This window comes from Pezoporus occidentalis, unplaced genomic scaffold, assembly GCF_034315485.1.
Source record: "Pezoporus occidentalis ecotype Australia unplaced genomic scaffold, CSIRO_AGI_Poc_V1 ctg16, whole genome shotgun sequence".
Lineage (NCBI taxonomy): Eukaryota > Metazoa > Chordata > Aves > Psittaciformes > Psittacidae > Pezoporus > Pezoporus occidentalis.
The window spans coordinates 4171497-4190053 of NW_026913425.1; the positions used below are offsets into that span (position 1 = coordinate 4171497).

Consider the following 18557-nt stretch of genomic DNA (forward strand, 5'->3'; position numbering starts at 1 on the left):
ATGTCTATCTGCATTTTTGTAAAAAGCCATATTCCCTGCGATGACCAAATGTGTAGAGCTCCCCAGACCTGTAACTCACCATGTCCATGGTTTTTTACCGATAAGTGCTCATGAAGCAGTGAGAAAAAAATGTGAATTGATGGTGCTTTCCAACAGTTCCAGTAGTACAGAGAACATGAATGTGGCCTTGGACACAAGTCCCCAGCTAAAATGTATTTCTTACACTTACTACTGGCTTTGGCAGCCCCAAAAAGAGGGTAAAGAAAAACAGGAAGGAAAAGGACTTTTATCTGTATTCCTACTGCTGCATTTTACACATGGCTTTAAGTTTGCAACTGTTCTGTACTCATTATCTTACACTAAGAGTATCATATCTACACTTCCCTGTACCAGCCTTTCAGCTGTGTGTACATTCTAGGGAAAAAAAAAAAATCAGCTTGTATCTAAGAAATACCTGTAACTTTAGCACTGCTTCTATTATACAACTCTTGCACTCTGCCTGAGCACTTTGAAACATCCTGCTATAGTAAATGGTACTTTGCTGCTAATACTAAAATCCATGTTTTACTTCAAAGATGATGTCAGTTTATAGTATGTCGAGCCTTGTTTTTCAGTGATCAACCTTCAAAGTTCTTCCAGAACATATGCAGATTTCTCCCTTGGCTCCCTGTAGCCACAAAAAACTTGTGCAAGGGGCATGGTTTCAACAGCCAGATCTTACAGAATAACGCTTACAAACTTCTTCCAGTAGGAGAGGTTTTCCCATAATGTGTTAATATTCACCATTATTACACTGAAGAAGGATGAACTAGAAACAGTAGTGGTTTTCTAAATGCCTTTTATGCCCAAGCATCTTTACCCACAAAACAGATAAAAGAACATTAAAATTCTAAACAAAACAAGATTCCCTTGTTTTATTTCCCATGATCCCTGAAAGAACATGGAAACACATTATGTTTCCCAAACACATCCTCAGCCTAAACTGTTGCTAGCTACTTCTTACGCTTCAAACTTTCTATCTCACCCCTACAGATCACAGGCTAAATATAGATTTCACTCCTTTACTCACAGAAATCCAAACTTCTTTACTTTACAAGCCATGTACTGGAATATTTTTGAAGCAAAGCATGTGATACGATCATTTGCTTTGGATATTTCCAAATTTCCAAATATCCAAAGAGAGAGGGAACCAGGAGTAGATGACAGCAAACAGCTCCCCATGCCACCAGCTTTGTTGTAGGACCTGCTCGGGTGGATATGTCTGGCCTGCAGAGACCAGTGTTGATTGCTTCTGCTGCTTTACTTGGGTTATGATGTGGATTGCACCCCTCCGTAACATGTTCTTGTGACGCAGTATCTCAGGTCCTGCATGAAAGCTACACGCCTCACCCACTGGTGAACCTTGTGACAGCTAAACACAGGTCATTATTAGAGCTGAACACACCAGATCAGACTGTCAAGAGCAGCTCTAGAAAAAAGCCCCTGAACTCCCTTTGGACTATGGTCTATGTTGCTTCACAATTATGGACTCAACTGTCATAGCCACACTCCAAAAAATTAAAGCCATTCTTCCTCTACTCAGCAGTCCTACAAAAGGAGAATAGCCCATGCAAATGAAGTTATTTTCTTGCTCCAACAATCGATGAGAATCTCATTGACAATACAGATACTTCCTCTTGGAAAAATACATTATTTCTAAACCAAAAATATCAGTTTACTCAAAGCTATGAAAATTACAACATGAAAGAAATACAATACCTGTTTGCTGTTTTCATTGGTGCAATGCAGCCTTTTGAGGGACACAAAGTGTCTTATTTTCCTAGCAACAGAAATAACCACTCATTACCATATCAAATGGTAAAGAGAGAAGTGAAGCGATATACTGCTGTTTTCTTAAGAAGAGGTCTCCAAACCCTCATGAAACAAGGTACCAAATCCAACACCAAACAGACAACTGGGTGGCAAGCACTTCTTCAGTGTCACAGCTATGTTTTTGCACCTGATCCTTCTGCTCCTGCAGGCATTCACCTGCACATCTGGGAGCAGAACCTGGCAATGTGCCCACACCACATGGCAAAGGTGTGAGCACATCCAAACACGCACATAGACATTACCCTGCTGCTGATCCATTCTGTAGAGTAACTGCATAAAGAAATGCCTGGTAACATGAACATAAATGTCAACTTGCAGGTATCTATAGCAGTAACACTACTAATTGTTATGACTTTGCAGTCCTTTTAGTCAGCAAATGATGATACTAAAATGGACATGACCTTCTTAACTTTGCTTATTCTTTCCAGACTGCTTGAAGTCAGCAGTTACATCATCATCCTGCTACTAAATACATGGAGGTTAATGTTAAACTTACAGATGGGGAAAGCAGAGAGAAGGCCCTAAAAAGCAGAAAGCAATTATGTTCTGGACAAGTAAGTTACCCTCCTTGACCAATCACAGGTGTTATCTTCACATGCTGTTGGATATTGTCTCCTGTTTTGCTTCTTGCATAGTAAACTCCTTGCCATTCCTAAGCAAACACACACAACAAAGACATCATCTAAGAATACACAGCTGGCAGTGAAATGTTCATTTATTATTACATAATCCTTACATAGTAAATAATAATGTATTATTTCTGGTTGTATTTTTTAAAAAGTGTAAAATTTATTAATACAGAGTAGCACCTTTCATAGGCATTTCCTAACATACAGACAATGTAAGTATGTTTCTCTTGTGAGAGAATATACAATTTTTACAGAGAACTTTAGCAATCATCTGTTTTGAAGGTTACAAACAATGCTGGCTGCAACACATCCAGAGGATATCTCCCCTGGAAGCAGATGAACCAAACTCTGCATTGAATACCATTCAGCTTTGAAGTTGCCAATCATCAAGCAATATGTATGCAAAAATCACAGAAACCCTTGACCTAAGGATGTCCTTCAACTAATCTCAGGTAACCAACAGCCTATTCTCACTCCATGACTCATTTCCCATGACCATGAATATCTGAAGCGCTCTAGATCAGCAAAAGGAATAAACAGTTTCTTCACGGCATCTTTTATCCTGGTCTCTCATGCAAATGCCTGTTTCTCTGACTGGCCACTCATTTTCCCTCCATTCCCACTGCTACAGGAGAGCATCAGTAGGACTGCAGGCTAAACAAGAACCATATATGCCCCATCCTCAAACACTCCACTGATGCAGAGATAAAAGATATCCTCTAGTATGGATTGAAAAAGAAAGGAAGATAAAGCAGAGGGTATTTTTCTCCTTAACAACTCAAAAAAGATTTTAAGGAAGGAACTATTTAGCCATAGAGTAGAATGAAGCTGGAAAATGGGTGGAAGATACCTTCTCCATCACAAAGACAGATGGATGCAGAAGACACAGGGTACCTTTGAGCAGGCAGGGCTAGCATCTGGGCAGCCTATGTAAATGAGTAAGAGCAAAGCAAGAGTGGCCTGCAGGTGCTGCTAATGAACCAAAGCAAACCTGCAAACAGCTCCAGCAGTGACCCCCAAAGTTCTGATCATTGCTGTAAGTGACTCAGAGGTTCAAGAGCTCCCCAAAGTTCATGAAGCAAAGAGTGAGACAAGGAAGGGTGAGATGTACTTCTGCAACCTCTGGGAGATGGGATAAGAGACTGTTGCATGTGTTGCATGTGTCAGGAGAGCATATCCCCAGGAACAATGTAGTGCTTCTGTGGCCCATCACCCTCATGACAGGAGTTCATAGTGCACTGCAGATATTTTGACTACAGTTAGAAAACGAAACCCCACTGGGTACTAATATGTTGTGGTGCTTACAGCATGCAGGTGGTGAAGGCTCTGCAGTGTGACAGAACAGTAAAACCTTTTGGCTGGATGACACAACCACCTGAGAGACTGACTGAAGGACAAGTTACTACGTTCCAACTAACAAAACCTCCATGGGCTCTAGGCAAAACAGAAACACAGAAAATGTTCTTACACTGCTCTTAAGCAAACAGATCAGTAAAGGACTTCAATCAGATCCTAAAAACAAAGCTAAAGAAATCTAGTAGTCACTTGTCTGAGGTGTGGGCTGTTGTGCTTCTAAGACATCTGAGAAGCAGAATTCTGGTCTTACATGTACACCCATGAAAACCACATCTTGTGTTCTTAAACCTATACTACTAAAAATGAAGCAGAGTAGAAATTTAAAGCAATTTTGCATGGGTTTATTTTATTTGCTTACCTTTCCTTTTTTAATAAATGTGTTGATATTGTCTAAGAGATCTGCACAGTTTTTATCACTTTTTGGTAGCTCAGTAAGTTCCTTGCCAATAAGCTCTCCCTTGTGATACCCCATCATCCGTTCAAAAGCTGGATTAACATACTGCTGAAACAAAAGTACTTTAAGATAATATGAAAAAGAACATATTTAAAGGTTAATTACTCACCTATAGCTACTAAATTGTTACAAGTTATGCATCTAGAGCCATTTCATATAAATCATATTTTCATATAATAATACTATGTAATGGTGAAACATTTTATTCACGCAATGAGCTGAACACAGAAGGCAATACGTAAACTGTTACCAGAAGGCACAGAAAGAGAACAAAACTCTACTGTACAGGTTACCTAGTTCTGCTGCAGATTTCATGCTGGTTTTACTACATGTAACATTACTGAAAATTAGAATCTAAGTAAAGTTACTGAAGAAGAAGGTCTTAAAATTTCAGCAGGCACCAATGTGCAGCATGCAGAAATAAGACAGTTCATTGTACATGACTTTCTAATGGGCAGCAAAACTAAAATACTACAAAATAGCTAACGTTTCCCCCCTACCTGAATGACATGATCTTCACTGGTTATTTCAATGGCTTCCTGACAGTGGTCTAATGCCGTAAACACTGCATTACAAGCCCTGAAATTAGCAAATGATTCATGTTAGTTTTATTGTTAGACCATTTTGCTTAATATAAATACATTATTATATTGTACTTATCAGCAGATGGATCACAAAGTAGTATGTTGGTTTGGCTAAACCGTATCACTATCTTATCAGCAGATGGACCACAAAGTAGTAAACCATATCACTATCTCCATTACGGGTTTTTTCACGAAATTCAGCTTCAGACATCCATGTTGTTAACGTGTTTTTCCTGCAGATTACACTGTAAAATTATTCATGGGTCTTAACATGTTAATAGTATGCCTTTTTCTCCAAACATGCTCTAGGCTGCAGGAGCTAACAATCAACAGCAAAAATAAATGGCTGTTACAGCAGAATAGAAATTTGTGATCGTTAAAGACAGGGAAAACAAAAATCACCACAATAGATATATACAAAGGTTTCAATACAGCAAATAGTTTGGTGCTATCAAAGATGTCATGATACAACATCATTAAAGAAAACAGTATAAACCATCTCAAAGTCCTAGTCAGAAAAATACCAATTTTCCTGCTTCCAAGTAATAATTCAGTGACCTGTTTTCCATAGATCCTGATTTTTATGAAGGGCCAAAATGATCTTTGTTTTCCTTTATTTTCAGGGCTATCTTTAAACTAATGCAGGAAAACAAAAGCCTTACCTTCTTGCTACACAACATAAATTGATTACATGATTATTTACACAGAATGGGATTAGCATTAATGTAGGCTCCTAATACTATGGTGGGCGGGAGCAGAGAGGGAAAAGAGAGAAAGTAGAAAGGGAGAGAGCAAGAGAGAGCAAGAGAGAGCGCATACTAAAAGAAACAACCTAGGCATACTTGCTTTGATAGATAACAGTACTCCACCTTTGATTTGGACTAAACACAAACTAATTATCTACTGCGTACCTCTCATAGCAGGGAGTTTAAATGCACCATACATAAACATTCTTGTATAGTTATTACCTAAAAGGAACACCTTGCTCCCAGACTTCATAGCAGGGCTTGAATTAATACCGATGACTAGAGAATTAAGAAATACAGGACATTGCTAGGCCTGCCCATCATGGAAGTAACTCAAAATCAAATCAGATACACCAAGAGATAATACACACAGAGACACAGACATGCAGCCACGTAGATGAAGATTTGTAGGAAAAAGTGTTGCATTCAGAAGACAGCAGTATTTCAGCTCATACAACAAATGGAACTCCCAGTGTTAATTTACAAGTGATTTTCTAGCAGCCCAAACTGGCTCTAATGCGTGATTTTGTGCTGTGTGAAATAACTAATTCATCTCAGCAATAGGTGCATGCCTGGTACACCAGCTGCTAACAAATATCATTACATGAACTTTCTGCAAGAAAACACACATCTATATTTGCAGTATTAAAACCTCAGTATTTTCATTTGATGTGGCAACCAAGCCAGTGAAATTACAGGTTTAAATGTCCCATATCCTCTGATTAATACACACCTCCCACAGATGTCCAATCAAGCTTCAAACCAGGAACAGCTCTCTGGAGAAGCGGAGCACCCGCTTGGAATGGAAGACACTTCTGACCACTGACATGACCTTATACACTGCTTTGTTGGGCTGATCCAGCTTTCTCACCACATTTTTCTTGTATCCAAACACCTGAAATATCCTGGTTTTAATTCCATTGACTAACTTTCTGAAAATACTCTCTCCCCTTTCACTTTCACAAATCTGCATAGAAGACCTACTGAAACAGCAAATAGATCATGGACCCAGTGGAATAGACACACAGTGCAACACTTTTTCCCCCACTTAAATAAACCACACAGATGAAAGCAAATTATAGCTACACAGCAATACCAAATGCTAGTTCTGCTTTGTTTTCAGTGGCAAATTCATTTAGAGCACTTACCTAACCAGGCAGAAGTAGGGGGAGGTCCTCTGTTGCAAGACATTGACTTCTCTAAGTTATATATATGCCTTTTCAAAAAGAGTAATCTTCTAAAAGTCTACTTCATACCCCCAGATATTACAACAAATGTTGCTTATAAGTATTACTTGTGCTTGTTACATGATGAGGAGTATTTAACTATTTAACTATCCTGGGCCTGAATCTATTAAACTCTTTAAATTACTTGACTGGTCTGGGACTGCATCTGGCAGCAGCAGTAGCAAACCCCAAAATACCACTGGTTGGGTTTTTTTTTCATAGTATTTTGCAGTGCTGCCAAGGTTTCCAAAACAGTCATGTTCAGAGGTGATGTGAATATATATACACACATAAGTATATAGAATGTGTGTTCTCAATATACAAAAGATACTATAACACTGAATACATTTTCTATAATGTTATTATTTACATAAATCAAAAAGAAGTAGGCTCACAGTTTATGTAACTACATTCAAGAGACCAAAAGCAAGCAGAATTATGAGTTGTCTAATGTTGTTTCCATAAACAATATGGATGAAAAAACTGTCAGTAGATGAAACATCACTGGAGACTGACTTTGTTTCCTTCCAGTTTTAATGAACTTTGAGATGTTTTTGGTGATGACTATACACAAACTTGCAGCAAAATGTGGTAGACAATATGAATCATGCTCCCTGTATTGGAGGTTTAATTATCTGCATTCATAATTGATACTTGCATGTATAGATGATGCTCAAACTGTATTTGCATCTTGTTTTTGAAATGAAACAAACTACAAGCATTGTGTTTATGAATGACAGCTTAATCTTTCTATATAAAACTAGTGTTTCTGATCTATGCTGGTTTAATTCAGAAGTCACTCATTTCATATTGCATTTACAACTGAACAACAAACCAAGTCAGGACCACCGTAACATCTAATTAACTTCTAAAATTTCACAGGTGCTTTATTTTCCTGTTGAGTTTTGGAAAGCACCTATTAAAAATCATGGAAGCCCAAATTCTATTTTTTTTCCCCTGAAGATTGCCCTGTAATTGCACTTTGCATGTACAAATACGTAGCCACTTGAACATGAAGTCTCTTTGGGATCAGTTTGCAAATAAAACCTCACAAAAATCTATTTCTTAAACAGAAACACTGAAACCTTTAGAGAAGTGATATTATTTTCTGTGGATAGAAATGGAATTAAGTTATGCCACCGAGGTAACTACACCTCTGCGTTATGCAGCTCAGCTTCAAGGTTGTTTTTTTTTTCCATACAGTTGTATTGCAAACATATCTATGTGCATGTATAAGCACACGTATTAAACATAAAATTAGAATCTTCATATTAAAGAAAAAGTGATAAGAAAATTAATTTCTCACTAAGATACAAAAACTGCGCTGCTGCTTTTCCAAGTCTTGTCCAAGCAAGAAAAAACTCAGGGTATGAAGAGCTGGATTAAGATTGCATTTAGCTGAAGCCATCATATATGAAATCTCACACGTAAGATCAAGAATGACTTTTTGAAATTTTACTGTCATGTAAGTTTGCAGCCCGTAAACCTTACCTGAGATAGCATTTTCAAAATGTTATCCTTGCAATTAAACAAGCTGAAGTTATTGTTCTGCAATATTTCTGCTAAAGGATCTTTCCCTGAATCTCATGTTGGTAAGAATGGTTGCTGAACATTGCCAAATTCAATATGGGCACCTCAAGATATACAGAATCATAGAGTAGTTAGGGTTGGAAAGGGCCTTAAGATCATCTAGTTGCAACCCCCCTGCCATGGGCAGGGTCACCTCCCACTAAACCATGCCACCCAAGGCTCTGTCCAACCTGGCCTTGAACACTGCCAGGGATGGAGCATCACAAGGAAGCATCAGAAGACATATACTGCATTTTGCATTAAGGAAGGCTGTCATTTACACCACCAGTGAATGAAACATACACAGACTAAGGTTTCTCAGGGTACCAGTTACTAAGACACTTACATTGGTCCTTTACAAAATAACAGAATAAGGAAATAAGGGCATGGTATAGTATATTAGTTAAGATACAGATGAAAAACACATATATGGGCAGCTGGGAAGAAGCAGAAAATAACCTAATAAATTATGTAGACCAAGAAGTTGATGTTTGCAGTTTCTTACACTTCTACATACCGTAATTTGAACTGAGATCGCACTTCCCCATGCTCTATTTGAACCAGTTCATTGTAACAAGCAGTTATGCTGCTATTCTCCTTGAATTGCTGGAAGACAAATCAAGAGTGCATGAAATAGACTGGAATGGTTTAAAACTGTTATTTCTGTTCCTGAATCTAAAACTCTAACCTTATAAAGAGAGCTGGCACAAGTCCAGCAAAAGGCTATGATGGTGGCAAGGCATCTCTCCTGTGAGGAAAGGCTGGAAAAGCCAGGACTGCTCTGCCAGAGAAGAGAAGGCTCAAGGCATTAAAATATCTGAAGAGACTGTGAGTGCCCACTAACAGAACCAGAAGGTAACGGGCACAAACAGAAACACAGGAGGTTCCCTCTGAACATCAGGAAGCAGTTTTTTTGACTGTGAGGGCCGCTAAGAACTGGCACAGGTTGCTCAGTCTCCATTCTTGGAGATCTTCAAAAGCTGTGCGAACATGGTCCTGGGCAACCTGCTTTAGCAGAGAGGCAGGGCAAGATGACATCAAGAGGTCCCTTCCAACCTCAACCATCCTGTGATTCTGTAGAAATAAAAAGCTTTAGTTGCACCTTTTGCATTCTTTTATCACCTTTTTCTCAAGAATGATTTTATAGTTCTTATGACAACATGGCTATCTAAATACAAAGCACGTACAAAAATATGCTAAAACCTCAACTGTGAGTTTTCTTGTTTGGTTTTAGCAACCCAGTTAGAAACAGATAGTCTAAAAAAAAACCAAAAAAACAAACCCAGACACAGTCTCACACAAACTAGTATTGCCTTGATATTTCATTTTCAACATATATCCTTAGTTCAGGATGGAAATGGAATAGAGACATAAAACATTTTAAAAATGTTAAAAAAAAGAAAATAAAAAAAAAAAGGATATTTAACTTTTCAAGAAAATACTGCAGCTGAAGCTCAGAAGGTCAAAGTAACTTTGCTCCACAAGTAATCTCACTGAGCTGTCACTGAATTCAGAAGTGCAGAAAAGTACATAAAGTAAGAAGCAGGATGACAACAGTTAACAGACTTTTATATACTCCAGACCAGAGTGAACAGCCTGTCTTTGTAGTAAGCTGGAAGGTCTTGTGTTTGGTCCTGCTGAAATCAGAAACTTACGTTGATACGAAAGAAGTAGATTTTCTGACTTCAGTTAAAGTTTACTGCTCATCAGTAATCTTCTGCTATGAAAAGCTAAATCACTCCTTCAGAAATACATGCACCAAGTCTACCTTTCACAGGAAATACCCCGTGTTGTCACTAGTTCTCACAGCACAGCTGCATGCAGAGTCTAGAGGCAGCATGCTAAACCTCCAAGGAACAAACAACAGCTTTAAACAAATCTATGCTTCTCTCCTGTATGAAAAATTTTTTTGGGAACCAATGGCTTAATCCCAAATTGTCAGCAAAATGTAAAAAAGTAAAATTAAAAATATCTCTTGACATGGGTCTGCTTCTCTCCTTAATGTTAAGATCTCAAAATACATCTGTAACTCTCACTTGACACACTAAGTGAATGCACGGGAAACCAAAAGGCACAATATGAAACTGACAGAAGCAAAGGTCTAGGGATGTTGTGTTTTTGCATAACAAACTGCCTGCAAACAAATGCGCCTTCTACAGCATGGCAGATTTAGATTTTCAGTTTTAGACTGCTCTTTTAAATATTCAAATATGCTTATGCTAAATTAAAACCAATATAACTCCAAATATATCAATAATATACAAGTTAACAATGATGGCAACCTATTTCCTTTCCTTCCCTAATCTGTGCATCTAAATGAGGCACAGGAAGATGAAAATCTATTAGCTCTCAAATATTAGAAGGCAGACAACAATACCTTCGTTTAAAAAGTTTAGTATTTATACATTACATTTTGATTTAACTAATATATACAGAAAGTGACACAAGCCTCAAGAGCCATCAGGTAGTAGGAATACATTATTCTTCATCCTTAGCAATAAGTACTGAGTTTAATATTAAAGATTTATTTTGTTGCAAACCAGAAAGTTTTGATAGTAACTGGTCAATGAGAACCAACATGTCTTTAGGGAAAGAAGTAAAGTTCAAAATACAAGACAAGATTGTAATTGAGTAACTGCAATCATTAAGGTCCTCTGTTTGCTAATTTAAATCACAGTTAAAAATAATTCAGGATGCCAAATCACTTTACCAAATCACTTTACCAAATCACTGAACCAAATTAGTTCATCTTAGGTAGGTCATTACTGTAAGATTTATGAGGTTGAGAGGGAAAAAAAAAAAATCAGTGTAATAAATGTGCTGCATTAACAACACCATTAAGACAAACACAGAAGGTGCTGATGATATAGGGAAAAAAATCAAAAGGTGTAATATAATGCACTTCCTTGAGAATGAGATGGAAAAAACCAGAAATGATTCAGCATAAAGAAAAATGCCAAAGGAATGTGTAAACCTAACAGAAAAGACTCCTGAAATCTCTTTCTGTTATAAGATTTTTAGTGATTGTAGTGATCCAGGTTTGGATAGCAATCAATCATCACTGATTTCATTAGAAGAAATTAAAAATGATTTATTTAAGATTACTTAAAATATATATAACATCTTAGCATAAACATAGAAAGATAATACTCTAAGTACACATGAAGGTAACAGAACATTTTAAAGCAGATTCAAATAAAATATTCACTGCATGAAAAACATTCATGGTTATTTACAAGAATATCTCCAAAAAAAGATTAAAGGAGTTCTTTGGAAAGAAAACCTGATGCAAAAAGTTTGGTTTTGTCTACAAAACTCTACAAAAAGGTGTCAGATTAATTGACTAGATGCACAGACTCCTTCCTAATAAGGTTGGAGATGCATTTGAAGAAGCCACCACCACAGCAATTGCATTCAGTGTTTTTTCAAGGGATGAGAATCAAGATGATGAGCAAAACCAGGAAAAATGCCAACACAAGGAATCGTGATGATGCAAAAATTAAGCTACCAGAAAGTTTGGACTCTAAAAATAAAAATAGTGAAGAGAAACTTCTAATTTGAACAGATAAGTTATTCCAAAAATAAATTTCATATTATTGCTGATGAAGAGATTGTCTGAAAATATTGTCTATTTGAAGAAGGGCATTTTAAAATCTTTGTGTGCAGGGTGTGTGGGTGTGTTAATGGTTTTAGTCCCTACTGATCCCCATCCAAGTAGAAGTAATTCCTATGTCCACCCCAGTGTGAAAATAGGATATTTGACATCACATGTGTTTTAAAGGATTAAAAATAATTCCATTAGGGAAATACTATATTATGCAAGCTCCCTGATAAATTTGGGACAGCTAGAAGGAATAGTCAGAGCAGCTGTTACGTGCAAAAAGATTTTATTTTTCTAGGCAGACATTGTGCCACTGACATGCGTCCCAGAGCCTCACAGTGTCTCCTCTGGTTCTATTCAGTACTACACCTACAGTTACAATCTAGTCCACAAAACTCATTGTCCTGCACTGCTTTTGAATAAAATGCCAGACTTGAGAAGAAATAAAGATTTCTTCGAAAAGTTTTAAACCCTTTTGGTTTTTGTTTGGTTATTTTGTTGTGGTGGCTTTTTGGGTGGGGTTTTTTGGTTTTTTTTTTTTGAGAGAGGGAGAAGACTACACTAAGGAAGCACTGGCATTCTGGGGCTGACCTTTTAGCCTCAACTTTTCAAATTTTCAGGGCATCGAAGCATTTCAGAAATGCTTTTGCTTTTAATGCTTTTGCACCCACAGTACCCTTACAGGCAAGGCAAGATTTACTACCTCGTGTTGGAGATGATCTGCAAATGGTGACTCCAGTGCATGCTCTTTCTTTGTAAAGAAACTCAAGCTAAATATGAGTTAGCACAGATGCTGGACTCAATATGAGCATATTAGCCATGCATACCAACATTGGGAAAGGGTAAGAAATTGAACACAGATTTTCAGAGCTGAGAACTGCTGCCTTTCGCACTTCTTCTCCAAATCTGTTTGGGAAACAGCATGAACAGTATGTTCCCCTGAGCTGCCTGTATAGGACAGCTTCTAACACTGTCCTGAGAAGAATGGGTGCAAGTCAGCACAACAGACCTCATGACAAGAAAAGAAAATGTCTTCTTCACATCAGACGGAGCTGGAATGGGTTTGTAGTCTCTTTAGAAGAGAAATCCCAGCAATCCGAAGTGCACAGAAGTGTCTGGGTGACTAGTTAACATGCTGCGATATGCAGCACACAGTGATCAAGGTCACCCATCATCTTTTTAATGCAGTCATAAACAAAAGCCACCCACACAGACCACAAGAAGTTAACCTCAGTATTCCTGCTTATTCTGGAAGGATTAGCTAGATCACAGGTTCTTCTATTTCATATGCTTCTTGGATACACTGTTGAAAAGAAAAGAATACCCCATCAATTGCCACTGGTTTCTCATAACTAAGTTTTTGACAGAAGCAAATGTATAGTTTTCAATTTGAGGAATTAGAAGTGTCTGTAACTTATGAAGCAATCATGATTACTATACTAAATATGTAATTTATACGTACCCTATCAAAGCCTGCATTAAGAAGTGGAAGAACAGAAGTTTCTTCTTCGTCAGCAGATCTACAAAACAAAAATAGACTCATAGGATCATTTTGGTTGGGAAAGGTCCTTAAGATCATTGAGTCTAACTGTTAACCTAGCACTGCCAATTCCACCACTAAACCTAAGTTTAGTCCCTAAGCACCACATCTACATGTCTTTTAAATACCTGCAGGGAAGGTGACTCCACCACTTCCCTGGGCAGCCTGTTCCAATGCTGGATAACCCTCTCAGTGAAGAAATTTTACCTAGGATCTAATTTAAACCTCTCCTGGCACAACTTGAGGCCACTTCCTCTTGTCCTGGGGAAAAGAGACCAACATACACTTTGCTACAACTTCCTTTCAGGTAGTTGTAGAGAGTAATTAAGGTCCTCTCAGAGCCTCCTTTTCTCCAGATTAATCCACCCCAGTTCCCTCAGCTGCTCCTCATCACACTTGTGCTCCAGACCCTTCACCAGCTTTGTTTCCCTTCTCTGGCCTGCTCCAGCACCTCAGTGTCTCCCTTGTTGTGAGGGGCCCAGAACTGAACGTAGGATTTGAGGTGCAGTCTCACCACTGCCCTGGCCCTGCTGGCCACGCTATTGCTGATACAGGCCAGGATGCTGTTGGCCTCTTGGCTGCCTGGCCACAAGCTGGATCATGTTCAGCTCCTTCAATCAGCACCCCCAGGTCCTTTTCCATGAGCAGCTTTCCAGACACTCTTCCCCAAGCCTGGGGCATTGCATGGGGTTGTTGTGGCTCAAGTGCAGGACTGGCACTTTGTCTTGTTGAACCTCATACCACTGACCATAGCCCATCGATGCAGCCTATCCAGAAGGCTCTGCAGAGCCTTCCTATCCTTCAGCTGATCAACACTCCCAGCAAAATTGGTGTAGTCTGCAAATTAGTTAACTATTCTACATAACATTCTTATATTAAAAAAATCTTTCACAGAACAGTAATACTTACGTGCGTGGAACCACAGCAAGTATCACAGTATGCTCTGATGGTTTTGTGGCACGAATAGATCTAAAGAAACAAATTTCTCAGTTACCCCACATGCTTTCCCGATGTTACTTTGAATATCTTCACAGAAACTATAAATGAAAACCAGGACTGAAAGACACCATTGAGGCTAGACAATGGGATATCACACTGCCAAAATCTACTTATCCGAACTTAGCCAATTAATTTCCATTTTGCTACCAGATTCCTCAGATTTTCCTTAGTGCAGTGAAGAGGCAAGAGCTCCAAAAACATAGGGCAAGAACAGCAGCTCTTCAAATCCACTCTTATAACCTAGCAAAGGGTTGCCCTGTTTACTCAGCTTATTTCAGTCTGAGTGCCTTGAATGCATGGGTTGAGAAAGCTCAGTCTAAACAATGCCTTTTCAATACGTATTAGCTCATTTAAATAATCTCCACCACTTTCTTCCATATTTACCAGTCCTCCTAGATACTGTAAAATTTTCTTTAAAGGGTGGAAAGTGCTTTTGGGGCATGCAAGTAAGGAAAGAGGACATAGCAGATATAGATGATAAGCTATCATTTATGAAATGCCAAATAAACAAAATTTTACCACTTTACATATTACTGAGAAACTGAAAAAAATATGACCAACTATCAGAAGAACACCCCACTCACCTTTCACTGGCTAAAGATAACCTCTTTCAATCATGTCACACTCTCCTTAATAAACAGTCTTGTTCTTTCAGAAGAACTTCCATCAGCACAAGTATTTGAGCTTTTAAAAGCTCCCTGTCATACACATGGGACATTTCAGCTCAGGGTGGACTGAGTAGCACAGAATCGTGTATGGTACAAACATGCTTCAGCTGACACAGTGTATTTTAGCAAAGAATCACTTAGAGTTCTAAGTGCTTGCAACCTTAGAGCTACTAACACAGTCATGTGAACCAGAAGAGTGATGGGAACTTTTATGAAGAGCTGGCAGTGCCTGACACAGTGAACAAACATGCACATTCCTTTGAAGCCCTACAGCTTCAGACTTTGCGGCAGCAGTAACCCAAGAAAGAAGCAGGCACAGACAGGAGGGAATAATTTCACAACAGCTCTCACTTATGCTCTGATAGAAGTCCATGATCTACAGAGACAGTTCTACAATTCAGCTTTGTCAAAGTGTATTTTTTTTGATTGTTCTACTCTTACAAATGCATGCAAATGTCCTGGCCTCAATCCCCAAACTTTCTTTTTACTGTAGGTTTTGGGCTTCTTATTTATTTATTTATTTTTAAATGCTCAGCATGTTCTGAAATTCAAGAGAAGCAATAGAGCATAAGATCCTTTAGGTTACCTGCAGATATCTTCTGCATCAAAACATCTGGAGTTCCTGTGATCTATAACAATTATTTCCTGGTGCTTATCAAGAAAACATTCAAGTGCTGACTCTGGAGTACGTGCAATATTGCACCTGTATCCAGCTCTGTCACAAGCCCACCAGAAACCATCACTCTGGCTGTCTTCTTTTGCAAAGATCAGCAAAACCTGCAGAGCATGCAAAACAGCAGCATCACATTATGCATACAAAATAGTTTTCTGCTTGGTGCAAATCTTAACAAACTTCTGCTACACGAAAGACTGAGTCTACTTTGAAAGTGGAAAGCCTGATCTACAGACTGTAAAACAGCTGATGCAGTAGCACAACTTTCTTAATAGACAGATTATCAATAGATAATCAATAGTTAATTGCATAGGATGGATATTTAGAACAAAACTGGCTGCCAGATTATGAGTCTCTTCTATCTGACATTCAAAGTCAGTCAGCAGCCACCCAGAGTAGGTAGGTACGTGTTCCAACATCACAGCCACTCTCATCAGGCCATCCCAGCTACACACACCTTTAACTGTAATGACATGTCTGAAATGTAACTGCCTTAATTATCACTCTTCAGGGACAATTAACATAACACAGTTTTATTCATTTTATCTTCTTTGATGTACAACAAAATGGAGTTAACCCATGCTCTTTCAAAACTGAAAAGAAAAACAGACAAGTAGGAATAGACAGGGTGGAGCACGGCAAGAAAACCCTTCTTTCAAACATAACAATTTTTACCCAATAAATTATCTCTAATTATGTAAATATATGGGATAGTTTCAACAACCTCAAATGAACACTTAAGGAACTGCTCACACAAGATCAGTTAGGATGTGTGCAAAGGCGCTGTTCAAAAAATCAAATTGATGCTGTAGGAGGTCTGTTTGCTAACTGGCATATAGAGTAACAGAATATAGGTTGAAAACAGCTTTATTTGTGTGCTGCTTGTGTGAAAGAAAGAGCATTGTTAAGAGGCAACAGATTTTTCATCCTTGCTGTATAATACATGCATTATCAGCATTTGAATTATATAGCTAGGAACACAAGTCACATAGACAACCCCTTCACAATTTGCTTATATTTGCCATAGCAACTGATCACTAAACAGGCCACCCTGTGTGACAGATGAAATAAAAAAGTTAATTTAGTGCAAATACGCTGTGAAAAAGAAGGCCTCAGAACTGCACAGAAAGGCAATGGGCAGAGAATAATCTATGTATGAAACAATATCCTGTTCATTTCAGAAATAAAAGTAATCCCCTGACTTCCCTGAAAAACAAACAACTGTCTGAGCAAAATGTGAGATTTTGCCCCAAATGCCCATAGGAAATGTCAATAACCTTCTATCTGTGCTTCTCTATGAAGCTGTGATGTCACCACATGAAGTTCAACACCATCAGTCTAGAAGCCAGAAAAAGTGGCCACAATTTTTCTTGTTTCTTGAGCTGTTTGGATTGCTAACTTCTAAACAATAAACAAATCAATAAATGTTACTTTGGTGGGATAACCAGTCAAGGTTTCATTGAGCAGGGAAAGAAAATTGTATGCTTGGAATTTCCATAAGTATTAAGAAATAAGAAGTTTCAATTTATTAGAGACAGTATTTTTAATTACAGTTAAAGTAATTTAAAAAAAAAAAAGTAATTAATTACAGTTAAAGTAAGCAGATTTGAGCTACTGATACTCAACATCCAAGGCAACAGCTGTCACACTACCTAATCCCTGTTTTTTTTTCCAGCCATCAAAATGCTGGGAAGGAGTGACACAGTTGAGCTGCAGACTTTGTCTGCAGATACTCAGGAAAGTCCTTACTTTCTCTTGTTTGGTTACAACTGGTATTAGTTTTATTTTGCTCCTATTTTGATCGGTACAATATGGCTCAGAAAACTGATTTTTTTAGGGCACATATTTTGGTATCTTCCTTCTCTATTTCCAAACTGGGAATGTTAAAAGGATTGCAAAATGTGATCATTCACCAGCTGTATAATAATGGAGTTTAATTAAACCACCTAATCTTCCACTGGTAGCTAACTATCAGTTTGTGAATCCTTCTGAGAATATTAACTTTTGAAGGTTTTTTTAAGTATTACTACCATGCTTTCTCATTAACATTTGCATGGAGCTTACTATAACTAGAAGTATATTGCAGGATATGTTCTCAAAGTCAAGATAAAAATATAACAATACATATAAACAATACTACAAGGAAAAGCTTAAATTCAATCCATGTTTCTTGGCACACACCCCCCCCCCCCCCCATGTAGCCTCTGTGTGTGTGTGCGTGTGCAATTTGTCAGTAAACTGTAAAACTGTAAAAAGATCATTCTACTCAGTGCTGCCCTTGTTTAGGAGCTCTGCGACCTTCCCCTGTGCAGAGCTTTACATTTGTTTGTGATTTACTGGAATTTTCACCATCTTTCTGAGTATTTGCTTTGCCCAAGTATTGTTCCCAGTTTATCATACAAACATAGAAAACAGACAGATTTGCTTTAAAGAGTTAAAAATAAAACAAGAGACACCAGCTGAGTACAGCCAGCAGGGTACCACAATAAAACTGAGAAAATTACAAACAGCAACTTAAGAAGTGAAAATAAAGTTACTTAATTATTTTTATGTTATTGTATCTCAGTAAGAGAGTTTTAAGGTGGAAAACACATAGTGGCTTTGTTCTTGTTACATTGAAAATAGGCATGGGGAGACAGA

General features: G+C 38.0%; 1 protein-coding gene across 5 annotated transcripts in view; it reads right to left on the minus strand.

Annotated features, from left to right (window-relative positions):
• The window catches only part of PDE8B (phosphodiesterase 8B), an 81439-nt gene that overhangs the window by 20747 nt on the left and 42135 nt on the right, over positions 1-18557 (minus strand). For all 5 annotated transcript variants that reach the window (XM_062612413.1, XM_062612412.1, XM_062612410.1 and 2 more), the window contains exons 3-10: positions 15831-16021; positions 14487-14546; positions 13500-13557; positions 8954-9042; positions 4812-4890; positions 4216-4356; positions 2436-2524; positions 1759-1819 (exon numbers count right to left, since the gene is read on the minus strand). In XM_062612413.1, coding sequence (XP_062468397.1) covers positions 1759-1819; positions 2436-2524; positions 4216-4356; positions 4812-4890; positions 8954-9042; positions 13500-13557; positions 14487-14546; positions 15831-16021 — 768 coding nt within the window. The remainder of the gene's footprint in view (positions 1-1758; positions 1820-2435; positions 2525-4215; positions 4357-4811; positions 4891-8953; positions 9043-13499; positions 13558-14486; positions 14547-15830; positions 16022-18557) is intronic.